Genomic DNA, 26,508 nt, shown 5'->3' with positions numbered 1-26,508 from the left:
CACTACGTTTTGAATTTACTTTTATAAATACTTATTGTGATTTATAATTTTTATTACTATGTATTGCAATGTACTGCTGTCACAAAACAACAAATTTTACCACATATGCCGGTGATATTAGACCTGATTCTGATACACAAACACACGCTGCTGGGCTCAGACATACAACACTCCCACATTCCTCCCTGCTTGCTCCGTGGCCCCCGTATGAAGCTCAAACTGTTGCAACACCTGCCCTTTAAATTCATGGCTGAGGCTGTGTTGTGTCTGTTCACTGTTTGAGGTCAATATTAAATGAAGAGAATTGAATGGGAAGGAAGGTTTGAATAGAAGAATAAAGATCTCCTCTGAAGGTATACGGGGTCCTGGTGAGAGCGTACATGGAACACTGTGCACAGGTCTGGTCTCCCTCCCGGAGTCAGCCTGTGGAATGAAGGGAATGAAGAGATTTCCCAGATTCATTTAGGAGGTGAGGTAGTGTCCTCGGAGAGATTATACTGACCGGGCCTGTCTCAAAATAAGAGGTGGTCTGACTGAGACAGACACAGTCTCACAGGGTATTGACAGAGTGGGGCAGGAATGCCGTGTTTCTTCACTGGGTGTTGAATAAGGTCACAGACTCAGAATCCGATGTCATCTGACAGGACTCAGATGAGGAGTGCGGCAAATCTTTGATTTTTTCCCCACAAGGTTTCTACATTCACAAGAAATATTGAAGGACTAAGCGATAATGGGAACGTTGCAAGATATTTTCGCTGACGTCAAAGATCAGCCATGTTCGGAGTGGAAGGCAGAACATGGGCAAGGGGTCGAATGGACACGCCTGCTGCAGTTTATTATTTTCTAAAGCATGTATTTATCTTTGCGCCTTGTTTACCCTTGGGTTTCAGCCCGTCCGCTTGAGAGCACCGGAGATCCATCGGCTGCCGTAGCGCGTAAGATCCGGGCTCCCAGCAGCCGGAGACAGGTCTGGGAGGAAACTCCCGACGAAAGGCCTTTGATTCTTGGCAGGAAAAGACCGGCCACCCTCCGTTCAGCTGAAACATCTCACGGAATCTCTGCCATGGGAAGGATTCACCTGGCCGGTGTTGCAGCCTTTACCCGAAATTTGGCTCCCAATCTCCGGCCACATCCCGGATCCACTCGCTCTCACTTTCAAACCTCGGACCGCTCCGAACATTCAGCATCCCGCCCACTGGCACTCCTCAACCAATAGGAGCAAGACTCTCCCAGCAGTGCCGCTGATTGGCTGTAAGTGTGACTGACGGGCAGCTACCGGGAGCTGGAGATGTCAGTCACAGTTTGTTCTCGCAATCGAAGGAATTTCCCCGAAACTTAAACTTCAGAGTAAATTTTATTATCAGAGTACGGATAACTCACCACATACAAACTCGAGAAGCATTTTGCTGCGGACACAGAGAAGATCGACAGAATAGTAACTATAACTGGATCAGTGAATGATCAGCCAGAGTGCGGAAGACAATAAACTGTGCAAATACAAATATAAATAATTAGCAATAAGTAACAGGAACATGAAATAACCGCAGCGGCTGCTGATGGATCTCCGGAGCTCTCACCGCTCCCCTGTGCAATCCGACAGGCGGAAGGCCAAGGGAGAACAGGCGCAAAGGTAAATTCGTGATTTAGAAAATAAGAAACAGGAGCAGGCGTGGCCATTCGGCCCATTGCACTGTTCTGCCCCTCAATCAGAACATGTTGAACTTTGACCTCAGCGCCACTTTCCTGAAACGTTCCCAACACCGCCAAGCTCCTAAATATGTCCGTTTAATTTAGGAAACTTGTGGAAAAAAATTCCAAATATTCACCGCACTGTGTTGGGGAAAGTTCTCCTCATCTCAGTCCTGCTGAGGTGACCTCGGATTTTGAGTCTGTGATCCCTGGTTCTACTGCCCTGTATTGTATTTCATTTGCCACTTCTTTGACCATTCTCCTAATCTATCCAAGTCTCTCTGCAGACTCTCTGTTTCCTCAGCGCTACCGTCCCCTCCACTTATATTTGTATCATCAGCAAACTTAGCCACAAAGCCATCTATTCCATAATCCAAATCGTTGATATATAACGCAAAAAGAAGCGGCCCCAACACGGACCCCTGTGGAACACCACTAGTAACTGGCAGTCAACCAGAATGCAATCCTTTATTCCCACTCTCTGTTTCCTGACAATCAGCCAACGCTTTATCCACGTATGTAACTTTCCCGTAATTCCATGGGCTCTTGTCTTATTTCGCAGCCTCCTGTGCGGCACCTTCTCAAAGTCCTTCTGAAAATCCAAATACACAACATCCACTGCATCTCCCTTGTCTAGCCTACTTGTAATTTCCTCAAAAAATTGCACTAGGTTTGTCAGGCAGGATTTTCCTTCAAGGAAACCATGCTGAGTTCTGCCTATCTTGTCATATGCCTCCAGATACTCGGTAACCTCATCCTTGACAATCGACTCCAAAAACTTCCCAACCACCGATGTCAAGCTAACAGGTCTATGATTTTCTTTTTGCTTCCTTGCCCCCTTCTTAAATAGCGGAGTCCTCCGGAAATAGGCCAGAATCTATTGACTTTTGAAAGACCATTGCTAATGCCTCCGCGATCTCCACAGATACTTCCTTCAAAACACAAGGGTGCATACCATCTGGTCCTGGAGATTGATCTACCCTTAGACTATTCAGCTTCCTGAGTACTTTCTCTGTCGTAATTGTGACTGCACACACTTCTCTTCCCTGACACCTTTGAGTGTCCGGGAATACTCACCCTTGAGTATACTGCTGATATCTTCCTCAGTGAGGACTGATGCAAATACTCGTTCAGTTCCTCAGCCATCTCCTTATCTCCCATTACAATTTCTCCAGCATCATTTTCTATCTGTCCTGTATCTGCTCTCACCTGTATTTTTATATACTTGAACAAGTCCTGCTGTTCCTGCCCCGATCCTGTCACTATCCTGTGAGATTGAGCCTGTCCCTTTTACTTCTGTAATTCTGAGACAGGCCCAATGCGATCAGTCTCAGTCAAACCACCTCCGATTTCACTCATTTTGTTCCGATGATTGGTTGTGGGAGCATCTCAATGGACGGTAAGTGAGTGTAGTCATCCTGTGTTGTTCCCGAGTCGATTTTACATTTCTCTCCACAGATGCTGCCTGACCTGCTCAGTCCCTCGAATTTGTTACTCGAGATTCCAGCATCTGCAGTCTCTTGTGCCTCTCGTTTCAGAACTTGTCCCTTTCAGTCCTGCCTCAGACTGAACCAGGCTCTTCTCTCCGGCTTTATTTCTGTTCTGCTTCTTCTTCAGCCCATCACGCCTACCGGGACAGAGGCCGTCAACAGCAGCTCGTCAGAGTCCCCTGTCCAGGGCGAAGGTTAGCGGCCCTGTGGCTTCTCCTTTCTCCGCTGGACTTCAATCGTCTTCCAGGGGAAGGTCCTTCCGATCCCGGGGATGAGGTCTTTGGAGGTTCATTTGACATTTCTGTGCACTGCCACTTTTCGGGACGAGGTTGCAAACCCCAGGCCCAACGCCGCTCCTTTCGGAGCCGGGCTCAGACAGTCTACGGCCGAATTTTCATTTATGTTCTGATCTGTTTAATGTGTTGCTGATCTCACCCTGCGATTACCACCATTACTTCCCATTGAACACATCCAGCAGCAGAATGTTCATCCCTGAGACTGTTCCGACATGCTTAATCTGTTTCTAATCCCTCCTTGAAATAGATAGAATTTCTCCCTCAGACAGCAACATAATGTTCACTCCCTGAGACTGCAGCGCGCGTAGTGGACAATCGCGGTACTGCAGCTGAACAGCAGCTCCCCGAAAGTGAAAGCATTCTGAATCAGGAAGTGCTGGGAGTTAACATGGCTTCGAAAGGAGAGACCGAGAGTTTGAGCGAGGAGGTAATTTGTCCCGTCTGCCTGGATTTCTTCATCGATCCGGTTATACTGGAGTGCGGACACAACTTCTGTCGCTCTTGTATCACACGGTGTTGGGAAAGGGAGGAGAGAAACTCCTGCCCGGAATGCAGAGAGCTGTTTGCTGACCGCACCCTCAGGGTGAATCGGGCCTTAGCAAATCTGACACAAAAAGTTCGGAATCTAAGCCTGAACCCGAAAGGGAAGGAAAGTAAACGTCACTGCGAGGAACATGAGGAAGAACTGAAGCTGTTTTGTGAAACGGACAAGTCACTGATCTGTCTGGTCTGTAGAGACGCGCAGGAACACAGAAAGCACCGCTTCATGCCGATTAAAGAAGCTGTTAAAATCTACAAGGTAAAACTAACGTTAGTTTAATACTTAACATATTAACATATTACATTACACTTAACAGCCCAGACCCACCCCTCCCCACAACTGTCCACGTAAGCTCTGTAACTCCCTGATCCACTCGCTCCTCCCCACTGATCTCCCTCCTGGCACCGACACCTGCAAGCGGGACAAGTGCTACACCTGACTCCTAACCTCCTCCCTCGTCACCATTCAGGGCCGCAAACAGCCCAGTTCCTCCCGTTTCTTCCATGGTCGATTGTCCTCTCGTATTAGATTCCTTCTTCTCCAGCCCTTTACCTCTTCCACCTGTCCCCTCTCAGCTTCTCACTTCATCACCCTCCCCCACGTTCCCCCTCACGTTGTCTCACCCGTCACCTGTCAGCTGGTTCTCATCCCCAACCTTTTTATTCTGGCTCCTGTCCCATTCCTTCCCAGTCCAAATGAAGGGTCTCATCCCGAAACACCGGCTGTTTATTTCCTCTGAATAGATGCTGCCTGACTCACTGAGTTCTTCCGGCATTTTGTGTGATAATCGGGTTTGATCACCTGTTTCTTTTGATGCATCTTTGTTTCTATTTCCTTCACTCTCTGACTTCCAGGATCAGATAAAATCTTCCTTCGACTCTCTCACAAAAAAGAAATCAGACTTCCAGGAAAAGGAGCAGCAACAGAAAGAGAAGATTTCCGGAGTTCTGGTGAGGCTTCCTGAGCGGAATTTCTGATATTACTGTCGAGTTTTGCTCCCTTTAATGCAGAATAGCCGAGTATTGCAGCTCTAGTGACCTGGTTTCGATCCTGACCTCTGCTGCTGTCTGTGTGGAGTTTGCATGCTCTCCCTGTGACCACGAAAGATTCCGACACATCCCAGGGACATGCCGGATGAATGGCTAATTACCGTTAACCCTGTAAAGGTGGGGAGGGTGTGTGTGAATCAGATGGGAGTTTATGGGTCAATAAGTGATAATAGGTTTCAGGAAAACTTGACGGAATGGAGTTGACGGGAATGCACTCAGAAGTAGCATGGACTCCAATAGACCGAACTTAACGACAAAAGGAAACAGAGCACAGCAATGCAGTATATTAATCTTCACCTTTCCTTCGACAGGAACAGTCACACAGCCTTCAGTCCCACATCACATCCCAGTTTGCTGAACTGCGCCAGATTATCACTGAGAAAGAGCAGAGTTTACTCAGGGATCTCAGGGAAGAAGAGAAGAGGATTCTCAACCCAATGGAGAAAAATCTTCTAGCTCTTCAAGAGAATATAAGGATTATTCAGGAGGAAATCACTAAGTTAAAGGAACAGATGGATCAGAAAGACAGCGTGATATTTCTCAAGGTGAGGGATTATATTTCAATTTGTTTCTGTCAAAAGGCACTAAATGAACAGTGGTATATTTGAAATAAACACAGCACCTGAGCCAATTCTGACAAATCAATTGCCGCTGCTGGCGACCTCACACAAGTCGTTATACCTGCATGATGCGCCCTCCCATCACTCCAATAATGACATTTCAAAATGTCCAAGATACGCTTTCAGTCCTTCATTAAAAAAACACAATCTTGAAGCGATGAAACTTCAGGGTAATTCATTGTAAAGTAAGCTGCAACACAGCGGTCAAGAACAGAATGACATCCGCCCGTCCCCAGCTCAAACCTGCCCAGAACAAAGTACAGATACGTAACTTTTTCCCTTCGCTTTTACCACGTCCCCACTCACGTGACGAGTTACCGTAATAAACACGTAACACAGAATACAATGCAGACAGAAAACAGACGTGTTTCTCCGACACACAACATTTACAAATGGCAGCAAACTGTTTCTCACCAGACAATTGTTGCATCTATTCAGGGTTGTTGTTGTCCCATAATAATAAGATTATTAAGGGATTGGACACGCTGGAGGCAGGAAGCATGTTCCCGCTGATGGGTGAGTCCAGAACTAGAGACCACAGTTTAAGAATAAGGGGTAGGCCATTTAGAAAAGTGATGCGGAAAAACTTTTTCACCCAGAGAGTGGTGGATATGTGGAATGCTCTGCCCCAGAAGGCAGTGGAGGCCAAGTCTCTGGATGCATTCAAGAGAGAGTTAGATAGAGCTCTTATAGCTAGCGGGGTCAAGGGATATGGGGAGAGGGCAGGAATGGGGCACTGATTGTGTATGATCAGCCATGATCACAGTGAATGGCTGTGCTGGACAGAAGGGCCGAATGGCCTACTCCTGCACCTATTGTCTATTGTCTATTGTCCTAAGAGAGGGCTTCCACAACTTCTGTACACCCCAGGACAAAATGCAAATCTCTCTGAAATTATTTACTCCGATCATAACACAGAGCTGCTGACTGTTTCCTTAATTACTGCACTAAATATCCTTTGAAATTTCCATTAACACCCAGTTCCAGTCACAGGCTGTGAGTGTGTCTGTTGCTGTTGGTGTGAGGGTCTCTGTCAATCAGTGAGAACAAAGAATGTGACCCACACATTAGACTTATCCTCCATATCCGGTTTCCATCAGATTATGGAAACTTTCACTGTCTCTTTATTTTTTGGATATATTTCACATGGGATTATATCCCATTCTCTATCATAAACAGGCCATTAGGTCCATCTTCTATCAGTTTCCCTGCATCACAATCCTCCTGCCACCTACTCACCACAACCAGCAACAGTGCCCCGAACTCCCTGGTCCCTCACGTGTTTATCCAGCCTCCCCATTACAGTCACTCTGCTGTTCCATTTCATCCACTCCTGTGGCAGCGAGTTTCACATCCTCCTCACTGAATTTCTTGTGGAATTTGTTAAAATCCATCTGGAATTATATATCCCCACGAGTCTTCCCATACATTGAGGTACTTCCTCCACCCGCACACAATCACATACATCACTGATCTTAAATTCCTCCATCCTATCACACTGACGTCATATCCAGATGATAATGCACAGCCTGTCCTGTCTTCCCTGTAAGATTCATCCACTCAGTAATGGTCTGATATTCAGAAACTTTCCCTGTAAATTCATGGTTCTGTATTGTCCGTGTGTCTGAGTGATTGTGGGAGTGCGAATTTTCAACACCTTGTAATGATTTGGATGAAATTCAGGATGTGGACAGTAAGTCCAAGTCTAATCAGATTTGTGTTTTATTTATTTCAGGAGGAAGCTCGTCGGAACAGGAGGTAGGACAGGCTCTTTACTGAAACACTGAATGGATTTGTAAGATAGTTCAGAATAGCAATTTATAACCAGTAGTTTAATATTTACAGGATTAATGACGATGTCCAGGAATTAGCAGTGACAGATGAGACCCTACCGGTTGAAAACTTCGATCACCCCTATTTGTTGAACACAGTGCTGAGAGAAACGCTTGATGCTATTAATCGAGGTAAAACGTACAACGATTCATTTCCCCTTGTTTATGAAGCTCAATTTAGTTCCAATGTGAGGCAAAGATTGTCTGTAATACTGGGCTGAAGGGGAACTGAAGTTTATTCCACATCAACCCCACCGACTGGGAGGCATCACTGTCACATGGTCAGCTGGAGATGTCAGACCCCTGAACATACCAGCACAGGGTCACAACACAATCAATATACGGGACTGTCAGATGAACCACTCTGTTCCAATCCCAGGCAAATGCATTAACACACCAGGACATAAGTCTGGATCTACCAGAGGAGCTGAGAATTTAATACTGACAATAATATTGTCAGGAATAAAAATGAGTATCAGTGTGGTGACAGGGATTGTCAGGAAAATACACAAGTCGTTCATGTGCCCTGTGAGTGCAGACTCTGACTGACACAGGTCTTCCCCCTTCCGGATCAGCATCTCTCATTGTTGTTAGAGGCAGAAGAGGGGAGTGGTCGTGATCGGGGCCTGAATCGCCAGGGGAACAGACAGGAGATTCTATTGATGTGAACGGGACACCCGAATGGTATGTTGCCTCCTGGGTGCCAGGGTCAGGGATGGGTATCAGTGCATTAGGGAATCATCAGGGGAACAGACAGGAGATTCTATTGATGTGAACGGGACACCTGAATGGTATGTTGCCTCCTGGGTGCCAGGGTCAGGGATGGGTATCAGTGCATTAGGGAATCGTCAGGGGGACAGACAGGAGAATCTATTGATGTGAACGGGACACTCGAATGGTATGTTGCCTCCTGGATGCCAGGGTCAGGGATGCCTCGAATCGTGTCCGCAGCATTTTAGAGAGGGAGGGAAAAGAGCCAGATATCTTTGTAAATTTGTGACAATGACATTGGAAGTAAAAACAAAGAGGTCCTGAAAATAGAATTTGGAGAGCTTGGTAGAAAGCACTGAAGCAGCACCCCCAGGGTTGTAATTTCCAGATTGCTGCATGTGATACGTGCTGGTGAGGGTTGAAACAGGATAATTTGACAGATAAACATGGCTGAGAAGATGGTGCTGGGGACAGGGATTCAGGTTCTTGGATCATTGGGATCTCTTCTGGTGGAGGAATGACCTACTCAAAAGGGATGGGTCGCACCTCGACCCAAGGGAGAACAATATTCTCACAGAGAGGTTTGATAGAGCTGTTGGGGAGGATTGAAACTAATATGGTGGGGGGGGGGTGTTGGAACTGGAGTGAAGGGATAAGACTGATGGTAAAAATGCAAAGATAGCGTCCAGTCAGACTGTCAGATAGGGCGGACAGATGAGAGGAGAAAATTGCAGCCAGTAGGGTGAGTATCAGTGCATTAGGGATGCAGAATTAAAAAGGGTAGCAGATACAGTACACCAAGTGTTATATTCCAATATATGGAGTATGAGAAATAAGGTGGATGATCTTGTTGCACTATTACCGATTGTTAGGTATGATGTTCTGGCCATCACTGAATTTTGACTGAAGGATGGTTGTAGTTGGGATCTGAATGTTCAAGGTTACACAATGTATCGGAGGAAGGAAGGAAGCCGATGGGGTGGTGTGGCTCTGCTGGTAAATCAGCAGCTAGATGTGACATAGGATTGGAAGATGTTGAATCTTGTGGGTTGAGGTAAGGAATTGCAAAAGTAAATATGACACAGACACCAGTCATATACAGGCCTCCCAACAGTCAGTGGGTTGAGGCCCACAGATTACAACTGGAAATAGAAAAGGCTGATGAAAAGGACAATGTTATGATAATCACGGGAGATTTCAACATGCAGGTCAATTGGGAAAATCAGGTTGGTAAAGGATCTCAAGAGAGTGAGTTTGTTGAATGCAATGTGATGGCTTTCTAGAGCAGTTTGTCGTTGAGCCTACTCGGGGAACAGCTCTACTGGGTTGGGTGTTATGTATTGAACCAGAGGGGAGTAGTTAAAAGAAACCTTAGGAGGCAGAGCTCACAACATGACCGAGTTCAGCTTGAAATCTGATAAGGAGACAGTAAAGTCTGATGTTGTAGTATTTCAGAGGAGTGAAAGAAATTACAGCGGTCTGAGTGAGGAGTTGGCCAAAGCAAATTGGAAGGAGATGCTGGCAGGGATGAGAGCAGAGCAGAAATGGTGTCAGTTTCTGGGAAAATGAGGATAGATATACTCCAAAAATAAATAAATACTCAAATGGCGAAATAGTTCAACCATGGCTGACAAGGGAAGACAAGTTAATGTAAAGGCAAAGGAGAGGGCATACAACTAAACAAAAATTATTCGGAAGAGAGAGGATTGGGAAGCTTTGAAATATCGACAGAGAGGAACTAAAAGGATGATTGGGTGGGAAAAAATAAACAAGAAATTGATTTGAATTGAACTGGCCTGGTTGAAGAAGCTGTCCCAGAGCCTGTTGCTCCCGGCTTTTATGCTGTGGTACCGTATCCCGGATGGTAGCAACTGGTACAGGTTGTGGTTGGGGTGACTCTGGTATCCAATGATCCTTCAGGCCCTTTTTACACACCTATCTTTGGAAAACAAGATAGCAAACAATATCAAATTGTTTTTCAAGTATTGTAAAAAAATAAAACAGAGATGAGAGTGGATATAGGACAGCTAGAAAATGAGGCTGGATGCATAATAACAGAGGATAAAGAGATGGCAGATAAGCCAAATATTTTGCACCAGTATTCACCGTGGAAGACACCAGCACTGTGCCCGGTGTTGAAGAGTGCGAGGGAAGAGAAGTGAGTGCAGTTACTGTTACAAGGGACAAGCTGCTCAAAAAGCTGAAAGCCCTAAAGATACATAAGTCACCCAGACCAGATGAACTGCACCCCAGTGTTCTGAAAGAGGTCGCAGTAGAAATTATGGAGGCATTTCAAATGATCTTTCAAAATCATTGGACCCTGGCATGGTGCCAGAGGACTGGAAAATGGCAAATGTCACTTAACTCTTTAAGTAAGGAGGAAGGCAGCAGAAAGGAAATTATTGACCAGTTTGCCTCACCTCTGTGGTTGGGAAGAAATTGGAGTCAGTTGTTAAGTATATGGAATACTTGGTGACACAGGACAAGATAGGACAAGTCAGCATGGCTTCGTTAGGGAATATCCTGCCTGACAAACCTGTTGGGATTCTTTGAGATTACAATCAGGATCGATAAAGGGGATGCAGTGGATGCTGTATATTTGGAATCTCAGAAGGCCTTTGACAAAGTGCCACGCATGAAGGTGGTAACCCGGTTAAGAGGCCATGGTATTACAGAAAAGTTACAGGCATGGTCAGAACATTGGCTGATTGGTAGGAAACAGCGAAGGAGAGTAAACGGAACCTTTCCTGGTTGGCTGCCAGTGACTCGTGTTCCACAGGGACACAGGTGTTAGGACACCTTCATTTTATGCTGTATATCAAGATTTAGCTGATGGAATAGACAATAAGATAGAGGAGCAGAAAAAGGCCATTCGGCCCATTGAGTTTGCTCCAATATTCAGTCATGGGAAGACCCAATTCTTCCGGACATCCACTCTCCCCTGCTTTCACCCCATACCATTTGATGCCCTGGCTAAATGAGAACCGGTACATCTCTGCCTTAAATATGCCTTGGCCTCCACAGCCACATATCGCAACAAATTCCACAGATTCTCCACAGACACTGACTAAAGTAATTTCTCCACATCTCAGTTCTAAAAGGACGTCCTCCAGTCATGAAGTCATACCCTCTTGTCCTAGAGTAGATGGCTTTGTTTCCAGGTTTTGCAGATGATACGAAGATTGGCGGTGGGGCCGGTAGTGTTGAGGAAACAGTTAGGCCTGACAAGGACTTGGATGAGGAGAATGGGAAAGAAATTGGCAAATTATATACAATGTTGGAAAATACATGATCCTGCACTTTGGTCGTAGAAATAATGTGCAGATTTTTTTTTCAAATGGGGAGAAAATCAAAAAAATCTGAGACGAAATTGGACTTAGCAGTCATTCTGCAGAACTCTCTAAAGGTTAACTTGAAGGTAGAGTCACTGGTGAGGAAGGCAAATCCAATGTTAGCATTGAATTCAATCGGTTCAAATAGCATTCAGTTCAAGAGCAGGGATGTGATGCTGAGGATTTATAAGGCACTGGTGAAGACTCACCTTGAGTATTGTGAACAATTTTGGGCTCCTCGTCTAAGAAAAGATGTGCTGGCATTGCAGAAGGTTCATTTCATAAGGATGATTCCAGGAATGAAAGGGTTATCATACGAGGAAAGTTTGATAGCTCTGTGTCTGTACTCGCTGGAATTTAGAAAGATGAGGGGGAATCTCATTGGAACCTTTCAAATGTTGAAAGTCCTAGAAACCTTTCGAATGTTGAAAGTCCTAGACAGAGTAGATGTGGAAAGGATGTTTCCCATGGTGGTGGAGTTTAGGACAAGAGGGCACAGCCTCAAGACAGAGGGGGAATCTATTTAAAACATGTGGAGAAATTTGTGCCAGCAGCTGTTGAATTTGTGGAACCTGTTGGGTGTATTTAAGGCAGAGCTTGATAGGTTCTAGATTGGACACAGCATCAAAGGTTACGGGGAGAAGACCAGGTAGTGGGGCTGAGGAGGGAAAAAATGATCAGCCATGATTGAATGGCGGAGCAGACTCGATAGGAAAATGGCCTAATTCTGCTCCTATGTCTCATGGTGATCAGACCACTACATTGAAGCATTGTGAGAATGAGCTCGGACACACCAACAAGCATTGACATGGGTCAAGATTTCATCTCGGGAGAAGCACACACAGCATAAGCGGCCTGGCAAAGCTCCCTCACACACATACACAGGAAGGATTGGCAGATTGTAGTCAGAGCCTCAGCAATGTACGTTGTTATTTCCCTCAGTAACCTGGAAACCAGACTCTTCAGAGACAGTCATTTATTGATTTAAACAACTCAATCACGTGTGACACATTGTCAACACACACCAGACTTGTGATGACACACTGTAACATAAAAACTTCTTCAATGTGCATACTCTCCTTCAATGTGTATACACTCCACACGGGTATTTACCATAATCAACACACACACACGCGCGCGCGCGCGATATACTATCAGAGTGTGACACACAGCCACAGAAATAGGCATAAATTCCCATTTAGGATTGAAATCTGCCGTCCTTACCCAGCCTGTCTGTTCTGTGTCACTGAGCTGCCATCTGACGTGACGTCACATCAACACTTCACAGACAGACTCCGGGGTGAGATTCCTCAGGAGGATGATCTGGGAGGGTTTGATGGATGTTGAACTCACAGCCCACTTCATCAATCTGCAAGACTAAGATGTCTTCTTGAGCCTGTCCCATTTGTGTGTGTTTGCCCCCCCCCATCCCTCTAACCATTTCCCATCTGTGTATTTATTTTAAAATATGTTATTTTTTACCTGTTTCGACAGCGTCTGAGGGCAAATTCCGTTCACCAACCTCCCTCTCTCTGAGAATGTTACCCAATTTCCCATCTCACTTTCAATCGGAGGCCTTTGGTTCTGTACTCCCATTTCTTGGAAAAAGAACGTTATTTAAGCTCCTTAGAATTATTTACCTTGATAAGGGGTCACACCTGAACATCCTACACTACAGCTGAATAGCCCACGCTTACTCACTCTTTGCTTTTAACCCAAGCCCCCAGTCCTGGTAACATCCTCCTGAAGCCTCCTGTCCAGTGTAATGACATCGTCCCCATATTCGGGAACCGGAAATGCAGACAATGCTCCAAGTGTGGTCTATCATCGACATCAAAGGCCTTGCTGAATTTCATGTGGACAGTGTGGAATAGGCTGATGAATACACGACTGAAGGTGGTTTTTTAGATTGGGACAAGAAGGGCGGCGTGGGAGCTAAATTCTGAAGGAAGGCAGTGTAAAAAAAAAACTTTGCGTACTAGAACGGCGAGACTGCGCAGGACAGCACGGAGAGTTTAAAAAGATGACCACCCTATACAGCGGGCAGCGGAGTGGGTGGCAGCAGAGTGTAGGGCTTTGGCTCAACGGGCTCAGGCGGTAACGGGAAGAGCCGAGAGCGAGGAACCGACTCTTTTTCTCCCCTTGGCAAATCGGCCTGGACGGACGGGGGAACAGCAGGGCACATTAGCTAACGGTTTAAAAAGTTCATGTGCTTGGTGAAGTAAGTGGGTGAGTAGACCTATCTTTCTTTGTTTCATTCCTGTAGAATTAGGTAGCATGTCTGCAGGGTTAGTGCTTTGTTCAGGGTGTCAGATGTGGGAATCCTGGGAGACCTCCAGCCTCCCTGATAGCCACATCTGCACCAGGTGAACCGAGATTCAGCTCCTCGGAGACCGTGTTAGGGATCTGGAGCAGCAGCTTGATGACCTACTGCTTATTAGAGAAAACAAAGAGGTGATAGACAGGAGCTACAGGGAGGTAGTCATCCCTAGGCTACAGGGGTCAGAAAACTGGGTGACTGTCAGGAGAGGGAAGGGAAATGCCAGGGTAGTGGAGAGCACCACTGTGTCTGCCCCCCTCAGCAACAAGTATATCGTTTTGGATGCTGTTGAGGTGGATGACCTGACAGGGGACGGCCACGGTGAGCGGGTCTCTGGCACTGAGCCTGGCGCTGTTGTGCAGGAGGGAAGGAGGGAGAAGAGGAATGCGGTAGTCATAGGGGATTCCATAGTCAGGGTAACAGACAGGAGATTCTGTGAGCCTGATAGAGATACCCGCATGGTGGGCTGCCTCCCAGGTGCCAGGGTACGGGATGTCTCGGATTGGGTCCAGAATATCCTGAAGGGAGAGGGCGAGCAGCCAGCTGTCTTGGTACATGTTGGTACCAATGACATAGAGAGGGAAAGGGAGGAGGTCCTGAAGAGAGATTTCTGGGAGTTAAGAATGAAGCTGAGAAGCAGGACCTCCAGGGTAGTAATCTCAGGATTGCTACCTGTGCCATGTGCTAGCGAGGGCAAGAATAGTAGGATCAGGCTGATGAATGTGTGGCTGAGAGACTGGTGCAGGGGGCAGGGCTTCAGATTCTTGGATCATTGGGATCTCTTTTGGGGGAAGTATTAACTGTTCAAAAAGGATGGGTTACACCTGAACCCGAAGGGGATATATATCATAGCAGAAATGTTTAATAGAGCTGTTAGGGAGGGTTTAAACTAATTTGGCAGGGGGATGGGAAAGAGGTGACATAGGATTGGAAGGTGCAGAATCTTTATGGGTTGAGCTAAGAAATCGCAGGGGTAAAAGGACCCTGATGGCAGTTATCTACCGGCCTCCTAACAGCTGCAGCGATGTGGACTACAAATTACAACAGGAAATAGAAAAGGCTTGCCAGAGGGGCAGTGTTATGATAATTGAGAGGATTTTAACATGCGAGTGGATTGGGAAAATCAGGTCGACACTGGATCTCAAGAGAGAGAATTTGTAGAATGTCTACGAGATGCTATTTCAGAACAGCTTGTTGTTGAGCCCACTAGGGGATCAGAGGTACTGGATTGGATATTGTGTAATGACCCAGAGGTGATTAGAGAGATTGAGGTGAAGGAACTGTTAGGTGACAGTGATCTTAACATGATTGACTTCACTGTGAAATTTGAGAAAGAGAAGCAGAAATCTGATGTGTCAGTATTTCAGTGGAGTAAAGGAAATTCCAGTGGCCGAGAGAGGAACTGGCCAAATTTGACTGGGAAGGGACACTAGCGGGAGGACAGCAGAGCAGCAGTGGCTGGAGTTTATGCGAGAAGTGAGGAATATGCAAGACAGATATATTCCAAAAAAGAAGAAATTTTCGAATGGAAAAAGATGCAACCGTGGCTGACAAGAGAAGTGAAAGCCAAAGTAAAAGCAAAGGAGAGGGAATTCAAGGAAGCAAAAATTACTGGGAAGACAGAGTATTGGAAAGTTTTTAAAAGCTTACAAAAGGAAACTAAGAAGGCCATTAAGAGGGAAAAGATGAACTATGAAAGAAAGCTAGCAAATAATATCAAAGAAGATACCAAAAGCTTTTTCAAGTATATAAAGAGTAAAAAACCGGTGAGAGTGGATATAGGACTGATAGAAAATGATGCTGGAGAAATTGTAATGGGAGATAAGGAGATGGCTGAGGAACTGAACGAGTATTTTCATCAGTCCTCACTGAGGAAGATATCAGCAGTATACCGGACACTCAAGGGTGTCAGGGAAGAGAAGTGTGCGCAGTCACAATTACGACAGAGAAAGTACTCAGGAAGCTGGATAGTCTCAGGGTAGATAAATCTCCAGGACCAGATGGAATTCACCCTTGTGTTTTGAAGGAAGTAGCTGTGGAGATCGCGGAGGCATTAGCAATGATCTTTCAAAAGTCAATAGATTCTGACATGGTTCCGGAGGAGTGGAAGATTGTAAATGCCACTCTGGTATTTAAGAAAGGGGCAAGGAAGCAAAAAGTGAATTATAGACCTGTTAGCTTGACATCGGTGGGAGTCAATTGTCAAGAATGAGGTTAAGGAGTACCTGGAGGCATATGACAAGATAGGCCAAACTCAGCATGGTTGCCTTAAAGGAAAATCCTGCCTGACAAACCCATTGAAATCTCTTGAGGAGATTACAAGTAGGCTGGACAAGGGAGATGCAGTGGATGTTGTGTATTTGGATTTTCAGAAGGCCTTTGACAAGGTGCCACACATGAGGTTGCTCAACAAGATAAGAGCCCATGGAATTACGGGAAAGTTACATCTGTCGATAGAGCGTTGGCTGATTGGGAGGAAACAGAGAGTGGGAATAAAGGATCCCATTCTGGTTGTCTGCCTGTTAAAAGTGGTGTTCCAGAGGGGTCCGTGTTGGGGCCACTTCTTTTTACGTTGTATATCAACGATTTGGATTATGGAAAAGATGGCTTTGTGGCTAAGTTTGCTGATGATACAAAGGTAGGTGGAAACTCCCCCACCTGAGGAAACAGAGAGTCTGCAGAGAGACTTGGATAGATTTGGAGAATGGTCAAAGAAGTGGCAAATGAAATACAATGTTGAAAAGTGTATGGTTATTATTTAAGTGGAGAGAGAATTCAAAGTTCTGAGATGCAACGGGACTTGAGGGTGCTCGTGCAGGATACCCTTAAGGTTAGTCTCCAGGTTGAGTCGGTGGTGAAGAAGGTTGACATTCATTTCTAGAGGAATAAAATATAAGAGCAGGGATGTGATGTTGAGGCTCTATAAGGCAGTGGTAAGACCTCACTTGGAATACTGTGTGCAGTTTTGGGCTCCTTATTTAAGAAAGGATGTTCTGACATTGGAGAGGGTTCAGAGCAGATTCACCAGAATGATTCCGGGAATGAGAGGGTTAACATCTGAGGAACATTTGATCACTCTTGGACTGAACTCCGTGCAGTTTAGAAGAATGAGGAGGAACCTCACAGAAACATGTCGAATGTTAAAAGGCATGGACAGAGTGGATGTGGCAAAGTTGTTTCCCATGGTGGGGGAGTCTAGTACGAGAGAGCATGACTTAAGGATTGAAGGGCGCCCACTCAGAACGGAGATGCAAAGAAATTTTTTTAGCTAGAGGGTGGTGAATCTGTAAATTTGTTGCGGCAGTGGAGTCCAGGTCATTGGGTGTATTTAAGGCAGAGATTGATAAGTATCTGAGTAGCCAGGGCATCAAAGGTCATGGTGAGAGGGTGGGGGAGTGGCACTAAATGGGAGAATGGATCAGCTTATGATAAAATGGCGGAGCAGATTCGAAGGGCCGAAGGGCCGGCTTCTGCTGCTTTGTCTTATGGTCTTATTTGAATGCACCAGTATACGGAATAGGGATCTTGTAGTACAGGTAGAGTTTGACAGGTACAAACTTAGGCAGGTACGACTTTGATCGAAGGAATAAAGGCATAGACAATTCTGTAAACAGGGCGAAATTCAAAAATCAGAGGTGCAAACGGACATGGGTGTCCTTGTGCAGGATTCCCTGAAGGTTAACTTGCAGTTTGTGTCAGTGGTAAGATTGGCAAACTCAATGTTTGCTTTCATTTCGAGAGGATTAGAGTACAAGAGCAAGGATGTAATTCTGAGGATTTATAAGGCATTGGTCAGACCACACTTGGAGTACTGTGAGCAGTTTTGGGTCCCTTCCATCGGAAATCATGTGCTGGCATTGGAGGGGGTGCAGATGATTCACCAGAATAATTCCGGGAATGAAAGAGTTAACATATGAGGAGTGTTTGATGGTTCTGGGCCTGTACCGGAGTTTAGAAGAATGGCTGATTTATCATCCCTCTCAACCCTATTCTCCAGTCTCCTCCCCATAACTTTTGAGACTCTGGCCAATCAAGAAGTTTACTTATTAACTCCTGCATTAAAAATCAAACAGGAGAAAATCTGCAGATGCTGGTAATTCAGGCTACACAGGTCCTGATGAAGGGTCTCGCCAGATCTCTCTGACACCTGTCTGGAGAGAGTTGATGTTGGGAGGATGTGGGTGGGTCGGGAACGGTGAGCACAGCCTCCGACTATAGGGATGTCCATTTAGGACAGAGATGCGGAGGAATTCCTTTATCCACAGGATAGGGAATCTGCCACAGGCAGCGGTGGGGGCCAAATAATTGAATATATTTAAAGCAGAGTAACACAAACAAATTGTTGGGGGAACAGCAGGCCGGGTAGTTTCTATGGAAAAGAGTAAACAGTCGACGGTTCAGACTGAAACACTTCATCCAGACCTGTGTTGCTTAAGGGTTCCTGTAAATTCATCCCCTGTCCTAATGAGGGGCTGCGGGGGATGGGGCTCTGGGAAAGGGGACAAAGTCATCCTGATCTGCCATCTTTGCCCCCTCTAGCTTCTCATTACGTCTACACACACAGATCACCCACAGGGTTTCCACCCCACCCCCTCCTGGTTCAATCTGCCATTCATCTCTCCCCTACCGGTTCCCATCATCACCTCCTTTACTGTTTCAAACCATCACACTGCCCCACTTCCCACTCACAAATGAAAGTGAACATTGTATGACGGGCCTGTTCCTGTGCTGTACTGTTCTATGTTCTCTTTTCCCAGTTTCGGAGAATGAGAGGAGATCTCATGGAAACACAAAATTCTTTCAGGGGTCAACAGGCAGGAGTGAGCGAGGATGTTTCCCCTGTTCAGCGGAAAACCCTTGTGGAGACATCTGCTTTTGTCGAATCAAAGGTTCGTGTCGGCCACCCGACCGCGCCTGAGATCTCCACCACCCCCCGATCCCCGGGTCCCACTGCCCGAGTCTCCCCCCGATCCCCGGGACCCCGCTGTCCGAGTCTCCCCCAGATACCCGGGGCCCCGCTGTCCGAGTCTCCCCCGATCCCCGGGGCCCCGCTGTCCGAGTCTCCCCCCGATCCCCGGGACCCCGCTGTCCGAGTCTCCCCCCCGATCCCCGGGACCCCGCTGTCCGAGTCTCCCCCCGATCCCCGGGACCCCGCTGTCCGAGTCTCCCCCCGATACCCGGGGCCCCGCTGTCCGAGTCTCCCCCCGATCCCCGGGACCCCGCTGTCCGAGTCTCCCCCCGATACCCGGGGCCGCTCTGTCCGAGTCTCCCCCCCATCACGGGGCCGCGCTGTCCGAGTCTCCCCCCCGATCCCCGGGGCCGCGCTGACCGAGTCTCCCCCCGATCCCCGGGGCCGCGCTGTCCGAGTCTCCCCCCGATCCCCGGGGCCGCTCTGTCCGAGTCTCCCCCCCATCACGGGGCCGCGCTGTCCGAGTCTCCCCCCCGATCCCCGGGGCCGCGCTGACCGAGTCTCCCCCCGATCCCCGGGGCCGCGCTGTCCGAGTCTCCCCCCGATCCCCGGGGCCGCGCTGTCCGAGTCTCCCCCCGATCCCCGGGACCCCGCTGTCCGAGTCTCCCCCCGATCCCCGGGGCCGCGCTGTCCGAGTCTCCCCCCGATCCCCGGGGCCGCGCCGTCCGAGTCTCCCCCCGATCCCCGGGGCCGCGCTGTCCGAGTCTCCCCCCGATCCCCGGGGCCGCGCTGTCCGAGTCTCCCCCCGATTCCCGGGGCCCCGCTGTCCGAGTCTCCCCCCGATCCCCGGGGCCGCGCTGTCCGAGTCTCCCCCCAATCCCCGGGGCCGTGCTGTCCGAGTTTCCCCGATCCCCGGGGCCCCGCTGTCCGAGTCTCCCCCCGATCCCCGGGGCCGCGCTGCCCGAGTCTCCCCCCGATCCCCGGGGCCCCGCTGTCCGAGTCTCCCCCCGATCCCCGGGGCCGCGCTGTCCGAGTCTCCCCCCGATCCCCGGGGCCGCGCTGTCCGAGTCTCCCCCCAATCCCCGGGGCCGTGCTGTCCGAGTTTCCCCCCGATCCCCGGGGCCCCGCTGTCCGAGTCTCCCCCCGATCCCCGGGGCCCCGCTGTCCGAGTCTCCCCCCGATTCCCGGGGCCGCGCTGCCCGAGTCTCCCCCCGATCCCCGGGGCCCCGCTGTCCGAGTCTCCCCCCGATCCCCGGGGCCGCGCTGTCCGAGTCTCCCCCCGATCCCCGGGGCCGCGCTGTCCGAGTCTCCCCCCAATCCCCGGGGCCGTGCTGTCCGAGTTTCCCCCCGATCCCCGGGGCCCCGCTGTCCGAGTCTCCCCCCGATCCCCGGGGCCGCGCTGCCCGAGTCTCCCCCCGATCCCCGGGGCCGCGCTGTCCGAGTCCGCCCCCACCCCCGATCCCCGGGGCCGCGCCGTCCGAGTCTCCCCCCGATCCCTGGGGCCCCGCTGTCCGAGTCTCCCCCCGATCCCCGGGGCCGCGCTGTCCGAGTCTCCCCCCGATCCCCGGGGCCGCTCTGTCCGAGTCTCCCCCCCATCAGGGGGCCGCGCTGTCCGAGTCTCCCCCCCGATCCCCGGGGCCGCGCTGACCGAGTCTCCCCCCGATCCCCGGGGCCGCGCTGTCCGAGTCTCCCCCCCGATCCCCGGGGCCGCGCTGACCGAGTCTCCCCCGATCCCCGGGGCCGCGCTGACCGAGTCTCCCCCGATCCCCGGGGCCGCGCTGTCCGAGTCTCCCCCCGATCCCCGGGGCCGCTCTGTCCGAGTCTCCCCCCCATCACGGGGCCGCGCTGTCCGAGTCTCCCCCCCGATCCCCGGGGCCGCGCTGACCGAGTCTCCCCCCGATCCCCGGGGCCGCGCTGTCCGAGTCTCCCCCCGATCCCCGGGGCCGCGCTGTCCGAGTCTCCCCCCGATCCCCGGGACCCCGCTGTCCGAGTCTCCCCCCGATCCCCGGGGCCGCGCTGTCCGAGTCTCCCCCCGATCCCCGGGGCCGCGCCGTCCGAGTCTCCCCCCGATCCCCGGGGCCGCGCTGTCCGAGTCTCCCCCCGATCCCCGGGGCCGCGCTGTCCGAGTCTCCCCCCGATCCCCGGGGCCGCGCTGTCCGAGTCTCCCCCCGATCCCCGGGACCCCGCTGTCCGAGTCTCCCCCCGATCCCCGGGGCCGCGCTGTCCGAGTCTCCCCCCGATCCCCGGGGCCGCGCCGTCCGAGTCTCCCCCCGATCCCCGGGGCCGCGCTGTCCGAGTCTCCCCCCGATCCCCGGGGCCGCGCTGTCCGAGTCTCCCCCCGATTCCCGGGGCCCCGCTGTCCGAGTCTCCCCCCGATCCCCGGGGCCGCGCTGTCCGAGTCTCCCCCCAATCCCCGGGGCCGTGCTGTCCGAGTTTCCCCCCGATCCCCGGGGCCCCGCTGTCCGAGTCTCCCCCCGATCCCCGGGGCCGCGCTGCCCGAGTCTCCCCCCGATCCCCGGGGCCCCGCTGTCCGAGTCTCCCCCCGATCCCCGGGGCCGCGCTGTCCGAGTCTCCCCCCGATCCCCGGGGCCGCGCTGTCCGAGTCTCCCCCCAATCCCCGGGGCCGTGCTGTCCGAGTTTCCCCCCGATCCCCGGGGCCCCGCTGTCCGAGTCTCCCCCCGATCCCCGGGGCCGCGCTGCCCGAGTCTCCCCCCGATCCCCGGGGCCGCGCTGTCCGAGTCCGCCCCCACCCCCGATCCCCGGGGCCGCGCCGTCCGAGTCTCCCCCCGATCCCCGGGGCCCCGCTGTCCGAGTCTCCCCCCGATCCCCGGGGCCGCGCTGTCCGAGTCTCCCCCCGATCCCCGGGGCCGCGCCGTCCGAGTCTCCCCCCCGATCCCCGGGCCCCGCTGCCCGAGTCTCCCCCCGATCCCCGGGACCCCGCTCTCCGAGTCTCCCCCGATCCCCGGGGCCGCGCTGTCCGAGTCTCTCCCCGATCCCCGGGGCCGCGCTGTCCGAGTCTCCCCCGATCCCCGGGGCCGCGCTGTCCGAGTCTCTCCCCGATCCCCGGGGCCGCGCTGTCCGAGTCTCCCCCCCGATCCCCGGGGCCGCGCTGTCCGAGTCTCTCCCCGATCCCCGGGGCCGCGCTGTCCGAGTCTCCCCCCCGATCCCCGGGGCCGCGCTGCCCGAGTCTCCCCCGATCCCCGGGGCCGCGCTGTCCGAGTCTCCCCCGATCCCCGGGGCCGCGCCGTCCGAGTCTCCCCCCCGATCCCCGGGGCCGCGCTGTCCGAGTCTCCCCCCCGATCCCCGGGGCCGCGCGGTCCGTGTCTCCCCCCCCGATACCCGGGACCCCGCTGTCCGAGTCTCCCCCCGATCCCCGGGGCCGCGCTGTCCGAGTCTCCCCCGATCCCCGGGGCCGCGCCGTCCGAGTCTCCCCCCGATCCCCGGGGCCGCGCTGTCCGAGTCTCCCCCGATCCCCGGGGCCGCGCTGTCCGAGTTTCCCCCCGATCCCCGGGGCCGCGCTGTCCGAGTCTCCCCCCGATCCCCGGGGCCGCGCTGTCCGAGTCTCCCCCCCCCCCGATCCCCGGGGCCGCGCTGTCCGAGTCTCCCCCCGATCCCCGGGGCCGCGCTGCCCGAGTCTCCCCCCGATCCCCGGGGCCGCGCCGTCCGAGTCTCCCCCCCGATCCCCGGGGCCGCGCTGTCCGAGTCTCCCCCCGATCCCCGGGACCGCGCTGTCCGAGTCTCCCCCCGATCCCCGGGGACGCGCTGCCCGAGTCTCCCCCCGATCCCCGGGCCCGCGCCGTCCGAGTCTCCCCCCGATCCCCGGGGACTCTCTAATTCTCTGCTTCTCCCCCCAGTCTCTGTCACCCTGGATGTGGAAACGGCGAGTCCGTATCTCGAGGTGTCTGAGGATCGGAAGAGTGTGAGATGTACCGGGACCTGGAGGGATCTCCCTGACACCGGGAAGAGATTCACAAACCGGTCTTGTGTGCTGGGATCGGAGGGATTCACATCGGGGAGACATTACTGGGAGGTGGAGGTGACGGGGATTCGGGTCTGGTGTCTGGGAGTCGCCGCAGAGTCTGTGGAGAGGAAGAGACGGGTCAGTCTGAGTCCGGAGACCGGATTCTGGGTCATCAGGCGGAGTTATGACGTGTTACATCGGGATTGTGACGTGTCCGGTCTCATCTCCCCCGAGTCCCGTCTCGATGCCGGTCCCATCCCCGGGAGGGTGGGAGTTTATCTCAGTTACGAGTCCGGGACAGTTTCATTTTACAACGAGGAGACCAAGTCCCATCTCCACACCTTCACTGGGAATAAATTCACGGGGAAACTTTATCCTTTCTTCCGGACTCGGAATCGAAACCAGTGGCTGAGAATCTGCTCCGGTTCCGCTCCGGGTCTGTAAACCGGTCGGGTCCCGGGACCGGCGTCAGGAGTAAAGTCCCTGTAAATATAAATGTGCGGAGAGTGCAGCTAAATACGTGGCTAAGGAGATGGTGCAGGAGGGAGGGCTTCGTGTTTCTGGACAATTGGGCTTTGTTCCCGGGAAGGTGGGGCCTGTTCCGACGGGACGGTTTGCCCCTAAACTGGGCGGGGGGGGGGGGGGGGAATAAAATTCTTGCGGGTAGATTTGCCAGTGCTGCTCCGGGGAATTTAATTTAGATTTGCAGAGGGAGGGGAACCAGAGTGTCAGAGCAGATAGTGAGGTACAGGAGGATAAGGAACATGAGAGGACTGCATGTATAAACGGAAATGAAAAAAAAGCAGATGATATACATATTCTCAGGTACATCTATTTCAATGCACGGAGTATTGTCGGTAAAACAGATGAGTTTAGGGCTTGGGTTGACACGTGGGATAACGACATTACTGCTATTGGTGAGGGGCAGAACTGGCAGCTTAATGTTCTGGTAAAATTGGAGAACGGCCAATTTTGTGGAAATGAAAAAGGATCTAGGAAGAGTGGATTGGGATAAGTTTTTTTTTTTCTGGCAAGGATGTGTTCAGTAAGTTCACAGGCATAAGAAATTAAATAGAGATTGGGTTGGAAATGTTATAGCAACTTCATTTAATTCAAAATCGAGAGGAGTTGCAATTTCGGTTAATAAATCTTTACCAATTAAAATACAAAATGTAATAATTGATTCTGTGGGGAGATACGAGATTATACATTGTCAATTTTTTTCAGAATTATGGAATTTTATGAACATTTATGCACCAAATGAAAATGATGCAAAATTCATACAAGAAGATTTTTTGAACTTGGCTGACGCAAATGATAAAATATTAATAGGCAGAGATTTTAATTTTTGTTTAGATCCAGTTTTGGAAAGGTCAACTACAGTTGTTACAAAATTAAAAGAAATAAAACTAACTTTATCATTAATGAAAGATTTAAACCTGATTGATATATGGAGGAAAATTAATCCAAGAGAAAGAGATTATTCATTTTATTCAAATAGACATAAAGCTTAGATGGAGATTTAATACAATTTTATTAAAACGTCAAGATTTTTGTGATTTTATGAAAAAACAGATTCAATTTTTTTTGGATACAAATTTACATTCAGTTGAGGGTAAAATTGTATTATAGGAAGCGATGAAAGCATATTTAAGGGGTCAGATTATAAGTTATACATCTAAAATTAAGAAGGAAAATTGGGAAAAGATATAAAGTTAGAAAAAGAATCTCAAAGATATATGACAGAACAAAAACAAAGACAACTTGTTAATAAAAAACTACAATATAATATCGTACATATCGTACAGAAAAAGTAATTATGAGAACTAAACAGAAATATTACGAATTAGGTGAAAGATCACATAAAATTCTTGCTTGGCAGTTGAAAACAGAACAGGCTTTTAAAACAATAAATGCAATTAGAACAAGTGTAAATAAGGTTGCTGATAAACCTTTGGAAATTCATGAAACTTTATTTTTTTTTTATATACTGAACTATATCAATCAGAATCACAAAATAAGATTACTGAGATGGATAAATTTTTATCACAAATAACCCTTCCGAAATTTAATTTGGAAGAACAGAAAGGATTAGATATGCCCTTTACATTAAAAGAGGTTGAAGAAGCTGTAGGATCACTTGAGAGTAACAAATCCCCAGAAGAAGATGGTTTTCCTCCTGAATTTTATAAAAAAAATTAAAGATATATTAATTCCTCCCTCTATGGAATTAATATACCAAGTGGAAAGAATGCATAAACTCCCACAATCTTTTTTAACAGCGATCATAACTGTATTGCCAAAAAAAGAGATCCTCTAAAACCAACATCATATAGGCCTATTTCTTTGTTGAATACAGATTATAAGATAATAGCAAAAATTTTATCTAATAGAATATCTAAATATTTACCAAAATTAATGCATATGGATCAAACAGATTTTATTACAATCAATGGATAATCTAACCTGGTTACTTAGTATAATTCATCTGGCACAAAAAAGAGAGGAAATGAGTGTGGCATTTGCTTTGGATGCAGAAAAAGCATTTGATAGATTGGAATGGGATTTTTTTGTTTAAGGTATTGGAAAAATATGAGCGAGGAAAATCTTTTATACAATGGATTAAAACCTTAAATACTAATCCTCAAGCTGAAGTAGTTACAAATGCTCAGATTTCAACACCATTTTGCTTAACGAGGTCAACTGGACAAGGCTGCCCGTTATCACCTGCTTTATTTGTATTGGCAAAAGAACCATTAGCTGAATTAATTAGAACAGATTCAGATATTGGCGGTTTTAGAGTTAATCAAGAAGAATATAAAATTAATTTATTTGCTGATGATGTTTTGATTTATTTTACAAACCTATTACAATCTTTGCAAAGATTATCTTTTAAATTGGAAGAATACGGGAAAGTATCAGGGTATAAATTAAATTGGAATAAAAGTGAAATTTTACCCCTTACAAAAGGAAATTATAATCAATGTCGATTAGTAACTCAATTTCGATGGTCAATAAATGGGATAAAATATTTAGGTATCAGAGTTGACAATGATGTAAAAAATTTATATAAACAAAATTATTTGCCATGATTAAAAAAAAATAAAAGAGGATCTTGATAAATGGATGATGTTACCAATAACATTAATAGGTAGAGTTAATGCTGTAAAAATGAATATATTCCATAGATTGCAATATATATTCCAAACTTTACCAATACAATTACCGCAGAAGTTTTTTCAAGAACTAAATAAATATGTAAGGAAATTTCTTTGGAAAGGAAAGATGTCAAGAATATCATTGGAAAAATTGAGATGTAAATTTGATTTAGGAGGGTTACAACTTCCAAATTTTAACAATTATGATAAAGCAATTCAACTTAGATTTATTGCATCTTTTTTTGATGAAAAAAAAACCCGGCATGGATTAGAATAAAATTAGATAAGATAGGAGAAAACATACCAGAAGATTTTACATATAAATGGGAATCCAAATTGATACGGGAAAAAAAAAGAATCTCCTATATTAAGACACTTGAATGATTTATGGAATAAGGTAAATATGGACGATAAGATAAAGAAATCTTTATTAGCAAAAATAAACTTTAATTCAAAATAGGCTTATTCCTTTTACAATGGATAATAAACTTTTACATAATTGGTTCCAAAAGGGGATTAAATATATATGTAATTGTATTGATGTCGTTTGAGCAATGAAAAAATAAATATAAAATATCAAACAACACTCTTTTCTCTTAT

The 26,508-nt window shown here is 49.0% G+C and overlaps 1 protein-coding gene across 1 annotated transcript; it reads left to right on the top strand.

Moving 5' to 3' along the window:
• Positions 1-207: 207 nt before the first annotated feature.
• On the top strand, positions 208-26,508 carry LOC132385688 (nuclear factor 7, ovary-like). The gene is made up of 8 exons (XM_059957893.1): positions 208-1,630; positions 3,307-4,274; positions 4,871-4,966; positions 5,377-5,610; positions 7,421-7,443; positions 7,531-7,649; positions 18,638-18,769; positions 22,644-26,508. The coding sequence occupies exons 2-8, from the start codon at positions 3,864-3,866 to the stop codon at positions 23,192-23,194; spliced, it is 1,566 nt and encodes a 521-aa protein (XP_059813876.1). The 5' UTR covers positions 208-1,630; positions 3,307-3,863; the 3' UTR covers positions 23,195-26,508.

This window comes from Hypanus sabinus (genome assembly GCF_030144855.1).
Source record: "Hypanus sabinus isolate sHypSab1 chromosome X2 unlocalized genomic scaffold, sHypSab1.hap1 SUPER_X2_unloc_1, whole genome shotgun sequence".
Classification (NCBI taxonomy): domain Eukaryota; kingdom Metazoa; phylum Chordata; class Chondrichthyes; order Myliobatiformes; family Dasyatidae; genus Hypanus; species Hypanus sabinus.
This window is presented reverse-complemented; position numbering and strand designations above follow the sequence as displayed.

Bases quoted from the DNA above. Each gene is read 5' to 3' on its own strand.
- LOC132385688 (XM_059957893.1), top strand. From the start codon at position 3,864: ATGGCTTCGAAAGGAGAGACCGAGAGTTTGAGCGAGGAGGTAATTTGT. The intron at 4,967-5,376 runs GTGAGGCTTCCT...TTCCTTCGACAG, and splicing joins AGAAGATTTCCGGAGTTCTG to GAACAGTCACACAGCCTTCA. The intron at 18,770-22,643 runs GTTCGTGTCGGC...TTCTCCCCCCAG, and splicing joins CTGCTTTTGTCGAATCAAAG to TCTCTGTCACCCTGGATGTG.